This window comes from Choloepus didactylus, chromosome 3 (genome assembly GCF_015220235.1).
Source record: "Choloepus didactylus isolate mChoDid1 chromosome 3, mChoDid1.pri, whole genome shotgun sequence".
In the NCBI taxonomy this organism is placed as follows: Eukaryota; Metazoa; Chordata; class Mammalia; order Pilosa; family Megalonychidae; genus Choloepus; species Choloepus didactylus.
In genome coordinates, this window is record NC_051309.1 from 57,571,835 (window position 1) to 57,591,381 (window position 19,547).

The window sequence follows — 19,547 nt, forward strand, 5'->3', positions numbered from 1 at the left end:
GCCGCGGCTGCCACTGAGCTGATTCCTCAGTGAGGGTTCTGACCACGCCGAGCTCTCGGGAACCTGGATTCTGGCTGGGAATGAGAAGTTAAGAGAGTGAGAGTTGCGAGGTGAGCAGGGCTCACCAAGGAGCTGCAGACAGAAACTAGAAATCTAGGAAGCAAACGGAGAGAAAGAGTGAGCTTGAGTCAAGACATCAGGCCAAGTGGAACTGGAGGAGATGTCATCATTGGTAAAGGAGGACTTGGAGAAGAAACTGTTTAAGCCTCTCTCACAGAATCTGTATGAATTTATTGAAATAGAGTTCTCTGTCCAGGACAGGTATTACCTCTGTGTGTCAGGTAATCTGTTCTTTCTGTTTTCATTTTAAAAAGCAAATAATCCAAAGATGTTTGGGTGATAGAAGAATGTTTTTGTATTTATTTTCCTATACAGTAATAGCACGTGTATCTTCATGCGATAGAGCTTAAGTATGTCTAGTTTAAGAATTTGGGGTCTCCAGAATGAAAAAAAAGCTAAAGTGAAAGAAAGAAAAAACATTGTATTAAGAATATTTTGATAATTGTTCAGAAATGAAACTGGATATGCACTTTTCTGATTTGATTATTTTGTTTCCCATCTTTTATTTAAATCACTTTTATGGCATACAATTTTAGAGTTAAGAGCTCGTTTTTAAAAATTCAAATACAGAGAGCTCTCAGTATATTTTTAAATACATTGGAGAATTGAGTTACACAGTTCTATATCCAGTCAGTCTGGACAACTAGTGTTCTCCCTTTTCATGCTAGGAAAGACACAAGATGTTGAATTTTTCTTCTGAGGACTGCTTTAGACTTTCTAGTGGTTTATCTTGAAAAGAGAAATGATCTTTTAAAAATTCTTTCTCCTGCTGGAATCTTGCTCACAGAAATGGTAGAAATTAGTTCATGAAGATGGAGATTTAACAATAATGGAATGTTCTCTGAACTATTTTAATTTCCAAAAATTCAAGAAAATTGTCCAAAGTAGGAATGGGCTTTTGCCCTTGATTGTAATTTGCCTTACCTGTGATTTTTATGCTGAATTTAGAGAGAAAAATGCTTGTGTCATGACTGAATTTAATATAAAACACTCTCTTTTCCCAATCCATGACTTTTAATACTTTTCAGGAGCTTAGGAGAAAAGATCTTAGAAACTCTAAGTATTGATTATGGGCTTTGATTTTTAAGGCACACACCTCAGCATTTTCAGAAAACAACCTGTTATAATTCCCTTCCTGATACATGGCTTAAAAGAATTTTCTAAAAGTGTCAAAAGGAAGTATTGTAAGAGAAGTAGAGCATCTTTAAAGAAAGTCATAAGAATTCTTTACAATTCTATTATTCCTAGTAAGACAGTAATGTTTACCTAATAATAAGAATAGTGATATTTATCTAACTCTTGATCTAGAACATTTTGCTATATGAATACAAAATGTGTGAACATGACATATCAGCAATGTAAAAAACTTATTAATCGGTCCAGGAAAAGAAAAAAAAAATAGATTATGGAAAAAGGTTGATTAAAACAATTTAAGTAAGAAACTGTATTGTACCCTCACAAGCAAATCACTCTACCTTACAGTGTTTGTACTTAATATACTAGAGATATTTATCATAACATTAAAATTTAATAATTTTGTATTTATCAGTGATTCCTACTTGATAAAGCTATTTTCTCATTGTGCAACATGAGTATACAAGAATTTCTAAGGAAAACTTACAAAAAACAAAAAAATAATAATTTCCATATCTAACTTGCCGAATATATCTTAGTGCCCCCCTTCAACTTATATAATTAACTAAACTTGTTCTATCTGGCATGAACAAAAGTATCCTAGAATTAAAGTTTTGGAGATGAATGTGATTTTTGTCCTGTGTCCACTGGGTTCAGAGAAGGACACAAAGGACCAGGTCATTTTCTGCCTTTTTTTCATAAATGACATGAATCCTTTTAAGTAGGCTTGGAAGTTCAAGAGACTGGCCTTGTTAACATGCACAGAGGCAACCTCTTTAGGTTTCCTAGAAAATGACAAAGTAAAATAAGTGACCGCTTAAGAGCATTTTCGTTAGAAAAATCTATGATTCTGTCATATAAAAAGCAAACATATAAGCAAGGTCTGCTTAGAGATGAGGAAAAGAAGACAATATTTTGATGTTCCAGATAAAAGTTGACATTATGAACCACATGCAATTCACTAACTTTCCTCTACATCCCAACCATCAATTTGTGAGCACTTTCCTCACATGTAATACCTCTTTATGACAACTGCAAATACATCTCAACAGGAGAGTAATTTAAAGTAAGGTAAATGGGATGCTTGGCAGTCCAAATCTTTGACCATGTGTTACTCAGAAATTTTTCGTTGATTTGGAATCAAACAGGTCACGTCACAATTGTTGAGGCAGATATGCTGCCCATTGTCAGAGAACAGAGTCACAGTTATGGTTTCTTCTTTCTGACCTCCAATCCAGCTGCTCTAAATATATGTGGATCTCAGGTCCAGAGTATTCAAAATTTCATCACACATTTTTCAAATTAAATTAGATGACTATGGTTAAATACGATTGCGCTTTCTATTTATCTGACCAGAGGCTACCTTTTGCATGGCTCTCACAACGAGGGGACTGTGGTTTACTATTAAATCTTGAAGCTTTACCTGGTTCATGTCAAAATCAGAGATCATAAACTCACTTACTCTTTCTCTCTGTAGTTTGCTAGGATTTATGCTGGTGATTTCCTGGACCTCACTCTCTTGCCATCTCAGGGTTTGAATGGTAATTTCTCCCTGAGATTAGCCTCTCATACCCTAAAACATCATTATCATTGATAGTTAAAAGCACCTTCTTCTTAAGAACAAAAGAGCTCTATTATGTGCAGGCACTAGAAAGGGATAAGTCACTTGTGCAATGATGAGAATGCAAATGAATTAAAGAAATTCGGGAAGTCTTGAAATAGCATATTATAGCATTAGCCAAAATTGAATGGGAAGTAGCAAGGCATGGTGGAATGGACCTTGGAATCCTTAGAGTCAGACAGATCTGCTGTGAATCCTGACTCTGCTTTGCCACCTACCAGGTGTGACATTTTGGGCAAGATAATTAATCTCTCTAGCCTCAATGTTGACAACTCTGAAATGGAAATACTAACACCTACATCTGCTCATGTGCTTCCCTGTAAAACCCTTACTATGAAACAAACAAACATGATAAATTATATTCCAAATTAATAAAAGATAGTTATCTTTAACTTATATTACTATCATTTAAAATTTTATAATTTAAAAATTAAAAATTTATACAAAATGAAGAATAAATATATTATTTATAAATTAAATTGCATATAAATTCAGATACAGATTATTTTATTAGTTTTATTTCCATTTATAGACATTAATTTAAAATAAATGATATTTACTTGAACTACAAAAATCATACACATAAGTTCTCTACACATTTTAAATTTTGGTGCCAAAACAGAATTTCTTCTCTGTGAACCAGACAATCTAACAATTTTTTCAAATAATTTATAATAATGGTAGTTGTGTTAAATAAAAATAAGCTAAAAAAAAGAAGGCTGCTAAAAGCAATTTTAAAGGCTACATTTGGAACCACTGTTGCTAAATTTGTGAATTCCCAATATCTTAATGACAGAGAATGCTAGCTAAAGACCTTTATTTTCCTTCAGTTTTTATTTCAGTGGATAATAATATTGTCTGGGAGAGGTTACTTTAATTTTGTCATCTCTAAATTGACAACAAATTATCCTACTAATTTATAGTGTTTTGAAAACTTAAAAAACATGGGAAAATGGTTTGAAAAGTTTCCATAAATTAAAGACGATATTAATAATAGTAGAATAACAATTGCATAGTCCAAAATAGATCCAAAGATCTATGCCTAAGTTCTGAAAATAGATACAAGCATAGTTTATATGCATATTCTTTTTTATTTCTCAAATTGCAGATTTAGTCAAGGCTCTTTTTATATATAATAATTAAACATCACCCCTTTCATGGTTTGTAATATTTCCCTTAATAAATACTAACATGGCTTGTTTCTGTTACAACATAGGAATCCTGTACACAAAAAGAATGCGCTGGGAGAAATCATAATTTGCCTGCATTTATCATTCTCTATTTTTAAAAATTAGGATCCAAAGAAATATAGGATTGATTTACAAAAGATATATTTTATTAAAAACAAAAGACATACATCCTAAAATTTACCACAAAACTTAGCTATAATCAAGATTGTGGGATGGTATATCAAAGTAGATTTTACACATATGACACTTGCTCTCTATCTTCTAAAAGTAGAAGAAAGCACTTGATTAGTTACTCTTAAATCTCTTCTCTGCTGCCTCCATCTCACACACACACACACACACACACACACACACACACACACACACACACACTAAGGTGCATATTTCAAATATCACTAAATGTTTCCATAGAGGAATTTAAATAAAATATTTTTACCTTCCAGATCCAGGCAACTGTAGCTGGGGACTATAATATGGAAATGAAGTTCCCATTTGAGTACTTCTGTTAACTTACATCTATAGTGACTTTGTTTTTAATTCTACAAGAAGGGAACCTGGAATTTAGAGTTTGAACATTATCATCACCTCTAACAGTAACAACCCACAACATGATCATGGGTTAGTTACTCATGAGTCAGATTTTCCCAGTGGCTAATCTACTACTTTGGACATGTAAATGTGGAGATCATAATGATCTGCCAATTCTAAACTCGAAACCAAATCATTTGTAGAGTGAATGGGAACTTTTACAGCAGAGCTTTGATGGAGGAAAAGATTTTCAAAATTCTCATTATCAGAATGATATTATTGATGGTGGGATGAAAGGAATAGTTGTAAGTCATGCAAGGCACAAGTATACTTAACGTTGCTTATGTGCATAATCCCCTTTCATCTTCAAGGCAACGTTATGAGCTAGATAACATTCCTATCATGCAGATGAGGAAATTGTGATTCCTAGAAGTTAAGTAACTAGTCCCAGGTCACAGGTAATAAATATGATTCTAAAATCCAAGTTCTTTCCATTTTGCCACACTGCTTATAACCAGTACGAATAGCTGGCATTTTAAAACACCTGTGCCGGGAACTATGCCCAGCACTTCACATATATTATCTTATTTGCCACTTCTTATTAATGAACAGACTGAGGCTTAGAGTGTCTGACTAACTTGCCCAAGATTGCCAACTAATAAGTGACAAATAGAGGTTTTTACATCCAGGTCCACTTGTACCTTTGTATCCAACCATTGTGCTATATTGCTTTCCCCAGGGGCATTGAGAATATGTTAGATGGGAGCTCAGAAAAGCAAACCTTGAGGAAATCTCATTGGATGTTCCTCTTTGTTTATTAGTGCTTCTGCTCTCACAAAATCATTTTCTTTCTTTTCGATTCTGTCTCCTCGTTCTGTATATATATCAATAACCCATGTCCTAACTTGCTTACAGCGACACACTTTAATTTTAAAAACATCTAGTATAGCCCAAATATTGGTTTTATAAAACTATTTCTAGGAAAAATATTGTTCAAAAATTACTTTATTTGATGAAATCAATGATAGCATTCTCAATGACCCAAAGACATTCATCAATACACTGTAACATTTTCACTGAGACTGCTTACCTGTGATATCACGTGGTAATTCTTCCTATTATTTCATTTAAATGATGAAAATAATTATGCATCATCAGGACTGTAAAATAAAAGAGTTCTTTTTTTAATTTATTTAAAGCATTTTTGTGCAAGTTATTCGTGTGCTACTGTTTTTCCTTTATTCTGCCAAAGTATATTGATTCAATTGACCAAATTTCTTTCCATTTAGCCCCATAAATAATACTGACTATTTTACTGTGATAATGGAGGCATTTATTAATTAGAAAATTTATTTAAAAATTAAAAGTGAACATAAATGATTGGCATGAAGTTAAGAGAAGATTGTAATTCTGAAAGCATCGACTAAAATATTAAATCCAGAGCAGGTTAATTCTGAAATTCCCTGGGTCTATAGATATTACTCACTAGGTCATAATTATATAATGGCACCCCTGATGTCACTGAAACCAATGCTGTAACATTTTGACTATATAAACACCTTTCTGTTTTAAGATAATGTGGTAAGTTTCCACTTTGCCACTGCATTAATGTGGATATGGCCATTTAATTTTAGCTGGCAGCAAAACTCAAAACTCAAGCGTGGAAATTAGGGATTGAGTCCACTCCAGCATGAGTAGACTTTGGCTCCTGGCTAACAACAGTTCTTGGAGCCTCCTTGGCTCCAAAGGAGGCTGTTTTGCCAAATTAAGGAGGCTGTAGTGTCTCTGTGCTGCATCATTTTATCAAAAAGGTTAACCTGTAAAGCATGCTCTTTTCTTAGTCTGGTGTTAGTGGGGCAATGACTACTAGTGTACAAAAATTTTATGACTGGTAGATCCTACCTTCTTAACGTTTCTTTTCTTCATCCCCCTGCCTCCAACCCATCCTTTACAGAACTAGTCTAAGAGAACTTTCTGAAATTTTGACTCAGCCTGTCTATTCATTTAAAATCTTCAGTGACACCCAGAACTCCTTAACCTAGTACTCCAGCTCCTTAAGGAACTAGCCCTGTCTAACTCAATTCCTATCGCCCAACCACCCTCTCCCTTCATGCCAACAATACAGAATACTTGCAGTGACTAAAATATGTCAGGTAGTTCATGTCTTTGTACCCATGCTGTTCCAGAACTCCCTTTACCCCTTTCTTCATTCTGCTAACTCTCACCACCCTTTACAACTCAGATTACCTCCTTGAGGAAAGTCTCCCTGACCTCCAGTTGAATAAAGATGCTTCTCCTGTGGCAGAGGTCCCCACTCCCTGTAATCTCAGTGAGAGCAGACATAGTGTCTTATGGGAATTAATATTTTTCTATTCCTTGCACAGTGTTTGACACCTACAGAGCACTCAATAAATATTTATCAAATTAGTGAAATATACAAGTGATTTTATTTAATTAACTGGCTATCATAACATGTAGATGAGGATGATATATTCACCAGCAGGCAGTGGGAGTTACTTCAAATTACATTTTCATTCTGTATCCAGTTGTTTCTCAACCCCATCCTCTCCCTCTCTCTAGATAGCCACTGAGATTAGCTAGACAGAACAAGAAAATAGCCCTTGGGTTCCAAGATACAGCTTTTGTCTGGGCAGACACAACTGTCTCCTAGTAAAATCAAACCCAAGATCTTGCCCTTCATTTTCAAGTATTACAGAATCAACTGTGCCTCCACTTCAACATACCAGCCTCACTTACGGCTTCTTTTCTAATCCTTCCCTCTTCCCAAAGCTAACATCTAGACCATTGGAGAAGGACTTTCTATAGGGCTAGAGAAGTTCACATAGGCAGAAAACCCATCAACTTTTCACCCAACTTTAGGAGGATCACAGACCCTGTACCCATTCACTGACACTGGGTTAAGATATTCTGAGCTAGGTCCTCTCCAGACATGCCCCTCAGCTACTCCCTCCATCCCCAAAATGTGAATCCCTCCTCCAAACTCCTGGAATTGTGGTCTAAATCATGGCCTTTGGTGTCTCTTTTTTTTAACCCTACTTAACCCAGGAACATGCACACAATGTGCGCTTAGTATTAGTTAAGTGCACGAAGTAATCTGCAAGCTGTCTTCTGCCCTCACCATTCTACAGAACTGTCCTCAGATAGGCAATCAGTGATCCTCCCCAGGTCATCTTCAGTGGCAGAACAGAACTCTGCTTTACCCGACAAAGTTGCTTCAGGGGATTGTCCCCTAATCCTTGGAATTCTCTGTCTTCTTGTTAGCATTGGGCTGGTCGCCTTGCTGATGGCCCCTTCTCTCTGCTGGCACCTCTTTCTTCTCCACTCTGCCTGACGTCTCTTACTGTAAGTGGTAGTGTCATGATGTGAATCCAGAATGTCAGATGCCAGACCCAGTAAGCCACACTGCCCCTTCCAGGGTCCTCCAGTTCCTCTTTCTTTTCTTCTTCAGTATATCCTGTGCACCACTGCTGCCAGAAACATACTCCTTTAACAGGCCATTTTGTTCATCTCCAGCTCAGGAAGGAAGATTTCTTGAGCTTGTGTTATTGTATGAGCTTCATGGAACACCTGAGAGAACACCTAACATCTAGCTGAACACCTTCCTAGATTTGTCAGCTTGCTCAGACTCCCTTCTCTAGGGTATTTAATTCAGTTCCACCTTCAACTCTGAGCTCAGACGATTCCATTGATTTCATATCATCTGCACCTTCAGAAGGAGACTTACCACCTTCACCAGCCCTAATTCTGGAGCCCTCTGCAACCAGGCCAGTCCCATCCCTCCCACTGGAGGAGTGGATTCAGACAGCAGAAGTCCAGAGTGTTTTCTATTGCTTTTCAATCCAGACTCTTGGAATACATTTCACAACCTTCTCATCCGAGTTAATCCTATTTCCACTGTATCCTAACACCAATCCATCTATACAGTCTATTTTCTTTCATTCTACCTGGTGACGTTTACCTTCTTTTGTCTATTCATGTCCTTATGCTATCCCTCACCTTGGAATGCCTTCATTATTGTGCCTTTCCAAACTGGACCAATTTTAAAGCCCCTTCTCAAATTCTATTTCTTCCATAATTTTCCCTGCTCTTCTTTCTCAGAACTCCTGTTGGACTATAGACTGCTGCACACTGTGTATCTATCACCATGATTATATTGTAACATATTGCTTTATAGCTACAAAACTACAAGGGCATGCCAAAGTGGTACTTTCCATAACCAAGAGAGAGTCTTCCCGAAAGACAAATTCCAGTCTCTCAGAAGTCAGAACCAACTTGTAATTCTCTAAGTGACATTGTCAATCTTGAAAATAAATTTAAGATATTCAATCCCCACCTGCCACCTCTTTATATAATACATTATTATATATGACTCATGTGTATTAGCTTTGTCTCCCCAACAAAACCATAAATTCCTAAACAGTGGGGACCACGGCTCACACTGTAGTATCTATACTGTAGTATGCCCTGTAACATTTCTATTAGTTCTACCATGCAAATAGCAATACTCCGTGAATACTGCTTTATTAACTCTGATAATTTTCAAATTCAGGAGCTCTAAATTCAAATGTTGATTCATCTAAGGTGTTTATTGGGACCAAGACAAATGATTTAATGCCAGGAAATTATTTCCCTCATTTTGTTCACATAAAATAAGCAATGATTTTCCCACCTCTTTCAAACTATATTACTAAAACTTTTTGTGTTCACAGCACATTTTAAATACTAGAACTTAGAAGACACTTTGAAAGGATTAAAAATATCAAACAATACCCAGCAGGTCAAAGGTAGCGAGATGCAAGCACTGCTACATCACAAGTGTCACAGTGACTTCAAAGAAATCATTCGTGGTTACCGTCGTTTTTGCTGGGTCACTCTTCAACACTGTGTTGCTATTTAAGTGGAACTGTTTACTTTCCTGACCTCACTTTCTTCTATTGTCATAAAGCAAAATTCCAACTTGTTCTAGTAAACATTTTGGCACTGACTGTATGCTAATGTGAAGTCTCTTGTTTCCTGCTGGAAGTTGAAACCCGTTTTCCACCACAAAAGCTCTATGCACAAAGCTCAACGTTATATCTGAGAGACATCACTGTGGCAGTACATACGTAACGATAGTTTTAGCAAAAATCAAGTTAGTGCGTTGATCAAATTTGAGGGCATACTCGTGAAGGCTCAGATATATCAGGATTGAGAATTGGGGTGAAGGTACAATGTGAGTTCAAGGTCATTATATTAAAAGGGAAACTGAAAAGTGTGACTTGATGAATCATTTATTATCCTCTAAGAGTTTATGTAAGTGAAGTGTTTTTCTATCCTACAGTGACCAAAAATGAAGAAGTAAAAATAATTATGGTGAAACACTACAGAATAGGCTTAGATGAAAAATATGAAGTAACAAAAAAGTGGTCTTTGAAGGATCTGCAGATGATTGATGGAAAAGAAGCAGATACTGTAAGTGTTACATTTTGTGAGCGAGATGTGGAATCAATTCACTGCAGGCTTTTATGTTCAATATCTCACTTCATATATTCTTGGCATGTATTAGTGTTAAGATAACATTAAATTGTTCTTAAGTGGTATGGGATGATCTACTGATATTTTTGTTCCATTTTCATGAGTTCAAATTTGAATTTTGTCTATTAAATTTAAAAGCATCTTTCCCAAGGGCCTCTTAACAGTTTCAATGTAGTCAATTCTGAAACTTTAGATGCCACCTTTTTTTTCAAATATATGATGCTCCCACCACCACTTTCTCCCCATCCCAACTTCCTCTATAAGTTTTGGGAATTCTGTCTCTAATCTTCATACTGCTCATGTTAGCAAACCCATTTTACCCTCTAGAAGGATCATATAACTCTTGAAAATCCAACTATCTTACAATTGAAAGACCACATTTAACCACTTGACAATTGGTTTTCTCAGTCTATGATTGAACTCTTCTATTGATGGAGACTTATTACCACATAAAGAAGTCCATTCCATTTCTGAATTGCCTAATTTTATTTTTAAATGTCCCACTTACGGTGAACGAAAACCTGCTGCACTATAATATCCACTCATCAGTCCTAGTTTTACCATCTGGAGCAACCCAGAGCAAATCCAATCCTCTTTTTACATAGCAGCTTTTCCAATCTTTGAATTTTCATATCAAGATCAAGTAAGACAAAACATAGTACAGAACTACACAAACACGAAGGAGCGGTAGTACTGTTGTTGGTTTTTTCCATGACATTGTTTCTAGACCCTTTAACTAGACTATTTTCTCAGAATGGTTCAGTTTTTCAGGAATTAAATACAATTCGTTATGAGTACTGTGACTTGTTTGTATTTCCTTTGATCTGGAGTCCTATTTCCATTAAAGACTTAGCTGAAACCTCAAGTCTTTTGTGCATGAATTGCCATTTAACCTGATCTCTCACATCCTCTACTTCTATAGAATTAAATTTAAATAAAGGTCCTTGGTGATTTGACCCCTTTATCTCTGGCCACTGCCTCCTTGAACTTTATGCATTCATAATGCTTAACTACTTACTAACTCTTCAGGCTTAGAATGCCCAGTCACATCATCCTCTACCCCATTTGTGGATTTTCTGTTGAGTAAAGTCCTACTAATGGCTCCCCATCCTATCCACCCATTGCATTGTGATGTAAATTTGTTATAGCCATGTCCCTAAAAATTGCAATTGTTGGCTTGCTCTGTCTCCACTCTGGATGGAAGCTTTTTAAAAATGGGGCCATGACTTTTCATGTTTTATAATAGCTTTCTGCCTGGCAAATATCAGTCATTCCCTAAATATTGTTATTGCTGTTGTTGGATGAATTAGAACTTAAGTTCATATATTCTTAATATTACCATATTTTTAGTTTGTCCTATTGTTCCAATCTATCAAATCTTCTAATATCCTGATTGTTTAATATTCACTATAGTATGATACACATTTAATGAGCATAATATTTAGGACTTCATCCAAGTCAATGATTAAGAATGACGCAAGCAGGGGTAACTGTAGGCAATTGACAGGCTTCCATTATCAGTACTACTACCTGCTAACACTCCACCTCAGTAAACTCTTACCAAGTGCTAGGGACCATATAAACATCACAAAACCCCATGAATTAGATTCTACTGTTACTCTCATTTTAAAGATGAGGAAAAGGAGACTTAAAAAGATTAACTGACTTGTCTGAGGTCACACAATTATTAACTGCTGAGCTAGACTTTACCGAGAACTCTATTAATCTGCCTTCTTTGGACTGATTAACACCTCTACTAATTCATTCATTCATTCATTTGTTGAGGACCTATGATATATCAGGCCCTGCTAGACTGTGAAGGTACCGTGGAGAATTATACAGACATAAACAGTTAATTCTGCCAGAAAAAATAATTAATTATCTAGCATGAATATCTAAATTTTGCCCCTAAAAGCTTTGCTGGATTCAATTTATGCCAACTTCTATTACCTTGACTTAACTCCTAGCAAATCTATTTTTAAAATTTGGTAGATTTGGCATGATTTCTTGGTAAATGCACGCTGGCTTTCATTGCCTTCTTTGTTAAGTACTCACATAACATTTTTCTGATAATATATCTTATCTAAATATTCAACACTTAGAAAATGGTTAGATATGTTATCACATATCCATATGATGGAATATTATGCAGCTATTATGAATCATGTTTCCAGAAGAATACCTCACAACATATTCACCATTTAATGTTTTATAAAAAACAGCCAAATACAAAATATTATCTCAATTTTACACATTTAGTCTACAATATTACTGAAAACTGAAATCTAAATCTTAACTTTTAATACAAAAATACATATAGTTATAGGTATGTGTTTATGTACATGTATATGCAAACAATAGTACTTTAACAATAATCATCTGTGATGGGATTACAAATTTTTTAAATTATTTCTTCTTTATGCTTTCCTGTATTTACCAAAATTTCTGTTCTGCACTGAATTTTACCAGAAACCAAAGTCAAGTTCATTAATCTGCAATTTCAAGGATTTACCATCCCACCTCTTCCTTTTTCGAGTTTTAATTCCATCTTAACACTGATTCTTCCTTTTCCAATTTGAAGACAATTCCCTTTGATAGTGAACTAGACACAAAGAGAAGTTGAGTATTTCTATTTTTCTCATTACTTAGGAAGCAAAATACTGAATTCCCAGAAGAAAAACAGTAATATCCAAAGAGTAGTTCTTTTGAAGATTTCTTTTCTACGTATGAAATAAAAATATACTGGCTGTGCTGGGAATTTCTACTTCTTCTCTCTCCTGGAATTGAATCCTTGGGAGTCAGCATTTATTGTATTTTTCTCAATAGCAATGAAGCAGATTTAAATAGTGCAATTTTGAGCCAGGAAGCTGTCAACTTTAAAATGGAATGGAATTGACATTGAAGTCAATTTATAAAGCGGAAATCAAAATGACTGGGGATTTAGAGACTGAAGTGGTACAACCAGAGACAGGATGATGTAGCAAAAAATGGGGTTGAGCTGATTGAGACCTTGGTTCTTGACCTGGCTCTGCCTACAATGACATGTGTGGCCTGGACTTCACCTGTCTGGAAACTATTTTCTCAACTACAAACAAGGGATTGCTATATGATCTGTGAGATCCTCTTTTAGCTATAGGATTCCAGAAGGAAGGAAGGAAGGAAGATAGGAAGGAAGGAAGCAAGGGAGGGAAAGAGGGAGGAAGGGAAGAGGAAGAATTTATATTCTATGTGCATGTTTAGTCTTCAATTATTAGGCTAAAAGAAAAGATTAATCTTCTCCAAGTATTGCAAAGGCATGAAGAATATTTTCTACATGAAGATGAGCAAATGTTTGGGAAAGAAAGCTACATAAAGAGCATGATTAGCATCTGGTGATGGAATGGATAGCATTTCCTTTTTTTTTTTTAATTAAGTTTTATTGAGATATATTCACATACCATACAGTCATTCATGGTGTACAATCAGCTGTTCACAGTTCCATCATATAGTTGTGCATTCATAACCACAATCAATTTTTGAACATTTTCATTATTCCAAAAAAATGAAAATAAGAAATAAAAAATAAGAATAAAAAATAAAAGTAAAAAAGAATAAAAAATAAAAGTAAAAAAAGTAAAAAATAAAAGTAAAAAAGAACACCCAAATCATTCTACCACCACCCACATTTTTCTATTTTTTCATTTAATTTTTGTCCCCATTTTTCTATTCATCCATCCATACCCTAGATAAAGGGCGTGTGAGCCACAAGGTTTTCACAATCACACTTTCACCCCTTGTAAGCTACATTGCTATACAGTCATCTTCAAGAGTCAAAGCTTCTGAGTTGTAGTTTGACAGCTTCAGGTATATTCTTCTAGCTATTCCTATATACTAAAACCTAAACAGGGATATCTGTATAGCGCATAAGAATGCCCTCGAGAGTGACCTTTCGACTCCATTTGAAATCTCTCAGCCACTGAAACTTTATTTTCTTTCATTTCACATCCCCCTTTTCATCAAGAAGATTTTCTCAATCCCATGATGCTGGGTCCAGACTCATCCCTGGGAGTCATGTCCTAAGTTGCCAGGGAGATTTATACCCCTGGGAATCATGTCCCACGTTGGGGGGAAGGGCAGTGAGTTCACCTGCTGAGTGGGCTTAGAGAGAGAGAGAGACCACATCTGAGCAACAAAGAGGTTCTCTGGGGGAGACTCTTAGGCACAATTATAAGTAGCTTCATAAGGGCAAGCCCCGAGATCAAGTGCTCGGCCTACTAAATTGCTAGTCCTCAATGTTCGGAAGAATACCAGTACTCCAGGTGGGAATGTCCAACATTTCCTCATTTTCCCCCAGTTCCTCAGGGAGGCCCTGCAAATATATTTTTATTCTCTGCCCAAATTACTTTGGGATGTATCAGTATTTCACACTAACCTGTTCAAACCTACCACATCTCACTTCCTATTCAACATTCCATGTAATTATGGTGTTTGAATAGACTGACTGTACAAGTTAAATTATTCAGTGTGCTGTAGAAGATATATATCCTGCACTAAATAAACATCTCTTCCCTTGGTCTCACACAGAAGTTGAAGTTTTAAAACACAGTCAATATCATCCTTTACAGATAGGGTTTCCTTTTATTGAGATTCTCTGCAGAATTTTCTTTCAAGTTGCAATTACACCAGCGAGAAAAAACTTGTGAGGTATGACTAGGAGAGCACTGCATTTTCATGTCACCCTTGTGCATTCTTTTAAAAGCATAGCTTTGCTTTTTGAATATTTCAATGGACTAAAGAAAGGTCACATTAACACCTGTATTACGACCTTTGGGGACAGATTTGAGAATGGGAACTATTATTTATTGAGTCATATAAACAAATGTTTATATGACTAATCTCATGTAAACTTTGCAGCAACCCTATTTAAAATAAGGAGAAAAGTGAGGGTCAAATCAGATAAGTACTTGCCCCATCATTAGGTGAGAGAGTCAAAAGGGTTGACTAACTTCAAAACCCATGTTATTTTTCTGCCTCCTGCAAGAATTTTTCTATGTAAAAAAGAAAATTGCAAACACATAAATTGTTTGTATATAATGTTTACATATTACGTGTTAATGATCCTCTGGTTTGGTTTGGTCCCTCCTCTCTGCCTCTTTGTAATTTAGGGCCATTTTTACCTCCACTTCTTTCATGGGGTTACTTCAGATCAGTTCAACAAACATTTGTTAAGAATTTAGTAGTCGCAGGGGAGAAGCACTGGGGTCACAAAGATAAATAATGCAAAATCTCTACCCTCATGGAGAATTAGAAGTTGAGCAGATAATGAGTGTGAAAGCATTTTGTAAACTGAAAAGCATTTTATAAATGTAAGGCATCATTTTTAATGCTATTAATAGCAGTAACGATTATGATTCTTTTAACATATAGGACTTAGATCAGGTTTGATATTTTTTTTTTCCATGAAACATCCCCAGTAGAAATGTAGCAAGAGCTTTGAGTAATCCAGTAAGAGACAGCTGTTAGTAATTTGTCAGTTTCGGTCAAATGATTTAATGGTAATTTCTTGCTATTTAATTCAAAGTCAATAAGGCAGTGATGTGTCCCATGCCAAGCGCTAATTAGCCATCCTATATTTCCCCCCATCTACCTTTGGAATAGCACAAGAAATCAACCTTCTACTAGAGAAAGGGAGAGACCTTTTACTCCCCTACAGAAGCCTGTAGGTAGGTTTATTCTCTTCTTCCATCCTTACTCATCCTCTCAAATTCACTACATTGGGAGGACTTGATAACTGCACATCCCAAGGCATATTTCACTTGTACAATTGAAAAAACACAGATGCTTCAAAAATAACCTTTGTGTTTTTGAGGGGCAATTACATTTGAGTAGGTAGCTTTGGAAAGCTGGTTTGTAGATTTTAGAAAAATGTTTGATACTGATATTTTTATAATCAATAAGCATATACAACAGAATATGAGAGGGTCTAGGAAATCTAGCTACTTCCTTTGCTATAAACTAAATCATTTTTCTTTTTCTGTTCCAGGACAATCCTTTTTTTGATCTGCACTTCAAGAAAGTGTACAGTTTGGAAGCATATAGTTGTGCTTCTAAATATGCCTTTGCTCGAACGGTAAATAAGCTGAATCATGCATATCTTAAGAAGGACTTACAGATTGTGAACTTTGATTCTACTTACATTAATGATGATTCCATCTGGTCCTCCAACAACAAGGATTGCTTAGTCCTTATGAGAATATGTTTTTATGCTTTCAATCTTGTGTGCTTATCCCTGTGTCCCCTGCCACTTTGAAGGTGTATTCCATGTTCCTTCATCAGTTTTCCTATGAAAACCAAGTAAATACTGATAGTTATGTTTTTGCTTTTTCCTGTCATCAGTAACTATTATTTATATGAAAATAAAACGCTGCTTTGTGAACTGCAGTGAAATTTGATTTAATGCAGTCATTCAGCATTTTGGACTTTTTTTCCTGTGCGTTTATAAAGTGCCTTAAGTCTACTAGAAGAAAACGTGGGTGAATTATTTAAAAACTAGGAGTTGGTAAAACTTTCCTAGTTATGAATCAAAATCCAGAAACAACAGAAGAAAAAATGATTAATTTGACTACATAAAAATAAAATGCTTTTGCATAAAAACAGTAAGTAGAAAACTGGAAAAATGTACAACTTATATAGCAAAGTGTTAATAGCCTTCATATATAAAGTGCTCCTAAAACTAAGAGGGGGGATAAAAAATACCAACTACTCAGTTTGCTGAAAATTGGCAAAAAGATATGAATTTTTAAAAAAATAGATAGATGAGGAATATCTCTTTGTTGTGCTCTCCAGGAAAAAAAACTGTTAAGAAAACCAAGTAAAGAACAATGTTAAGTCATGCTACATGCTACTCTTTGTGTAAGAAAGAAGGGAAATACATCTGCTTATTTTTTCAGAAAGAAACAATAGAAAGATAAACCAAAATTGAATGGTTGTCTGTAGGAGGAGATAACAGGGTAGAGAATTGGAATAGAACTGAGATTTCTGTGAATGTTCCTTGTTTAGAGTTTTTACTCTAGTATCATATAAACATTTTAAATAATTGTCATTAAAAATGTAAGTCAAAAAGGGAAAAAAAATCTCTAAAAATTGAAAACAGAAATAAATGAACCCAACTGTATATCAGGTTAGTAGCACAACCTCGCAGAGAAAATAACTACTTCGAGTGACTATAAAACATAGCACATTGTCTGTATATTCCTAATGGGATATGTTATCTAAGGCAAAAGGAACTGGAAAGAAATATAGCACCATATTCAGAATTATTTTTGATACTAATAACACTGGCAGTGTCATTTTGAAACTATTACAGGAATATTTTAAGACAAAGCATATGCCATCATATTAACATTATTAGTAATCAAGATGTTAAGTGGAAGAGAGAGAATATACAAGTTATATAAAAGTTAAAACTCTGTAATACTAAATTCGAACTAGAAATATTAGTATAAACTCCTTTTTTAAAAAATAAGTATCCATTACCCAGATTTGTCTACTAAGACCTTGAAGCAAAGACATTCTAAAGCAAAGAGCATCCTCTGCCTGCAGAAATGGTCTCAAAATGCCATTTCCTACTGAAAGGAATGAGGATTGCTTGAAGAAATGAGCGATTCCAGATCTGGGGCAGAAAAGGTACAAGAGGAACATAGGGCATGTTTATGTGCCAGGAAGCAAGGAAGCTATCAAAATCTACTGGGGGTAACTGGGAGCCAACTTGAGGCAGCCCCACTACTACTTTGACCATATGGGCATCTCACAGACAAATGTCTATATTAGAATGAAACATATCAAATATATGTAAGTTCGTGTATTTCATAATAATACTAAAAAAAAATCTCATTTGTCACCATTGGAGCAGCTGAAAATTGATAAAGGAATGAATCAAGCATTTATCTTGCTTTTCCTGTACATACTGCATTTCAGGTAACATGATGAGGGAAGTTTTTAAAGAAGTCCAACTAATAAATGCAATAGGAATGATAGAATTAGAAAATTACCATTTTGCAATCCTGAATGAAATGATGGATTTAGGGAACAATTATCAGTGAATTCTAAAACCATTAGGTGAAAAATTATGGGGAACTTTATAATGCAGACACTAGGTTGCCACCATCTGAACCCAATGATCAATTTTAGCATCACTAAAAGTGGATCTGCCAGCATTAGGTTCTTGCGATAAGGAACAGTAACAGGTATTCAACAAGGCGTGCAGCTGGGTGGATGGATCTTGAGGCCAGCATTTGAGTGAAATGGGTCAGAAGCAAGGGGATGAACATTGTAACGCCTCACTAACACGGACTGACTGTAGTGTGCAAACTTTGAGAGTTGAATCTTGGAGTGCAGGTTGTCAGGGGAGGACTTGTTATAGGGGTCCCTAGGATTGTGGGCTCTTGTAGCAGTCACATGTATTCCTGAGTTGTAGTAAGTCATCTCTAGATTCTGAGATGCTGAGCTCTTTGTGTATAACCTGGTTGGCCTAGAACTTCGAGTGTCTGTGTGGCATCTGAGGCTCAGAGCTAGAGTTCAGCAGCTATGAATGTCAGTATTGCCCCATACTACAAAGAATTCAATCTTCAATTGGAGATACAGGTGAAGTGGATCTGGTTGGGACTGGGGCAGATCAGACTGGAGAGTGGAGGATGATACTGACTGTGGTTTAAGGCTTCATCTTCTCTGTGGGACCAAAGGAAGAGACGTTTATTTGTTGCAGGGTCTGTGTTTTCTGTGGCACACTGGATAATTTAACTTGTGTGGTCAGTTTATTCAAACACCATGATTGCATGGAACTTTGAATGGAGCAGTGAAATCTGGTTGGTTTGTACAGGTTGGTGTGAGGTCCCGATGCATCCCAGAGTAATTTGGGCAGAGAATAAAAATGTATTTGCGGGATCCCCCTGAGGGACTGGGGAAAGGTGTGGAAATATTAAACTTCCCCATCTGGGGAATTACTGATATTCTCACAGGCATTGGGAATTACCAACTTGGAGGGCCAAGCCCTTGATCTTGGGACTTGCACTTATGGGGCTTGTTGCTGTGGAGGAGAGGCTAAGCCTACGTATGGTTGTAAGAGAACCTCTTTGTCGCTCAGAAGTGGCTTTTCTCTCTGAGCCAACTCGGCAGGTAAACTTGCTGCCCTCCCCCCTACGTGGACATGACTCCCAGGGGTGTAGGTCTCCCTGGCAATGTGGGACATGCATCCTGGCTCGACCTGGTGTTGTGGGATTGAGAACGCCTTTTTTCCAAAAGGGGGAAGAGAAATGAAACAAAGTTTCAGTGGCTGAGAGATTTCAGATGGAGTCAAAAGGTCATTCTGGAGGTTGTTTTTATGCATTATGTGGATGTGCCTTTTTTGTTTTTGATGTACTGGAGTGGCTGGAGGGAGGTGC

The 19,547-nt window shown here is 36.1% G+C and overlaps 1 protein-coding gene across 1 annotated transcript; it reads left to right on the forward strand.

Moving 5' to 3' along the window:
• Window positions 1-220: 220 nt before the first annotated feature.
• On the forward strand, window positions 221-16,417 carry EXOC1L (exocyst complex component 1 like). Its single transcript, XM_037829143.1, has 3 exons — window positions 221-341; window positions 9,935-10,065; window positions 16,151-16,417. Exons 1-3 carry the CDS (start codon window positions 221-223, stop codon window positions 16,415-16,417), a joined length of 519 nt encoding a protein of 172 aa, XP_037685071.1.
• Window positions 16,418-19,547: the final 3,130 nt, after the last annotated feature.

Coding starts and splice junctions, on each gene's coding strand:
- EXOC1L (XM_037829143.1), top strand. CDS start 221: ATGTCATCATTGGTAAAGGAGGACTTGGAGAAGAAACTGTTTAAGCCT. Junction 342..9,934: donor GTATTACCTCTGTGTGTCAG/GTAATCTGTTCT, acceptor TCTATCCTACAG/TGACCAAAAATGAAGAAGTA. Junction 10,066..16,150: donor ATGGAAAAGAAGCAGATACT/GTAAGTGTTACA, acceptor TTTCTGTTCCAG/GACAATCCTTTTTTTGATCT.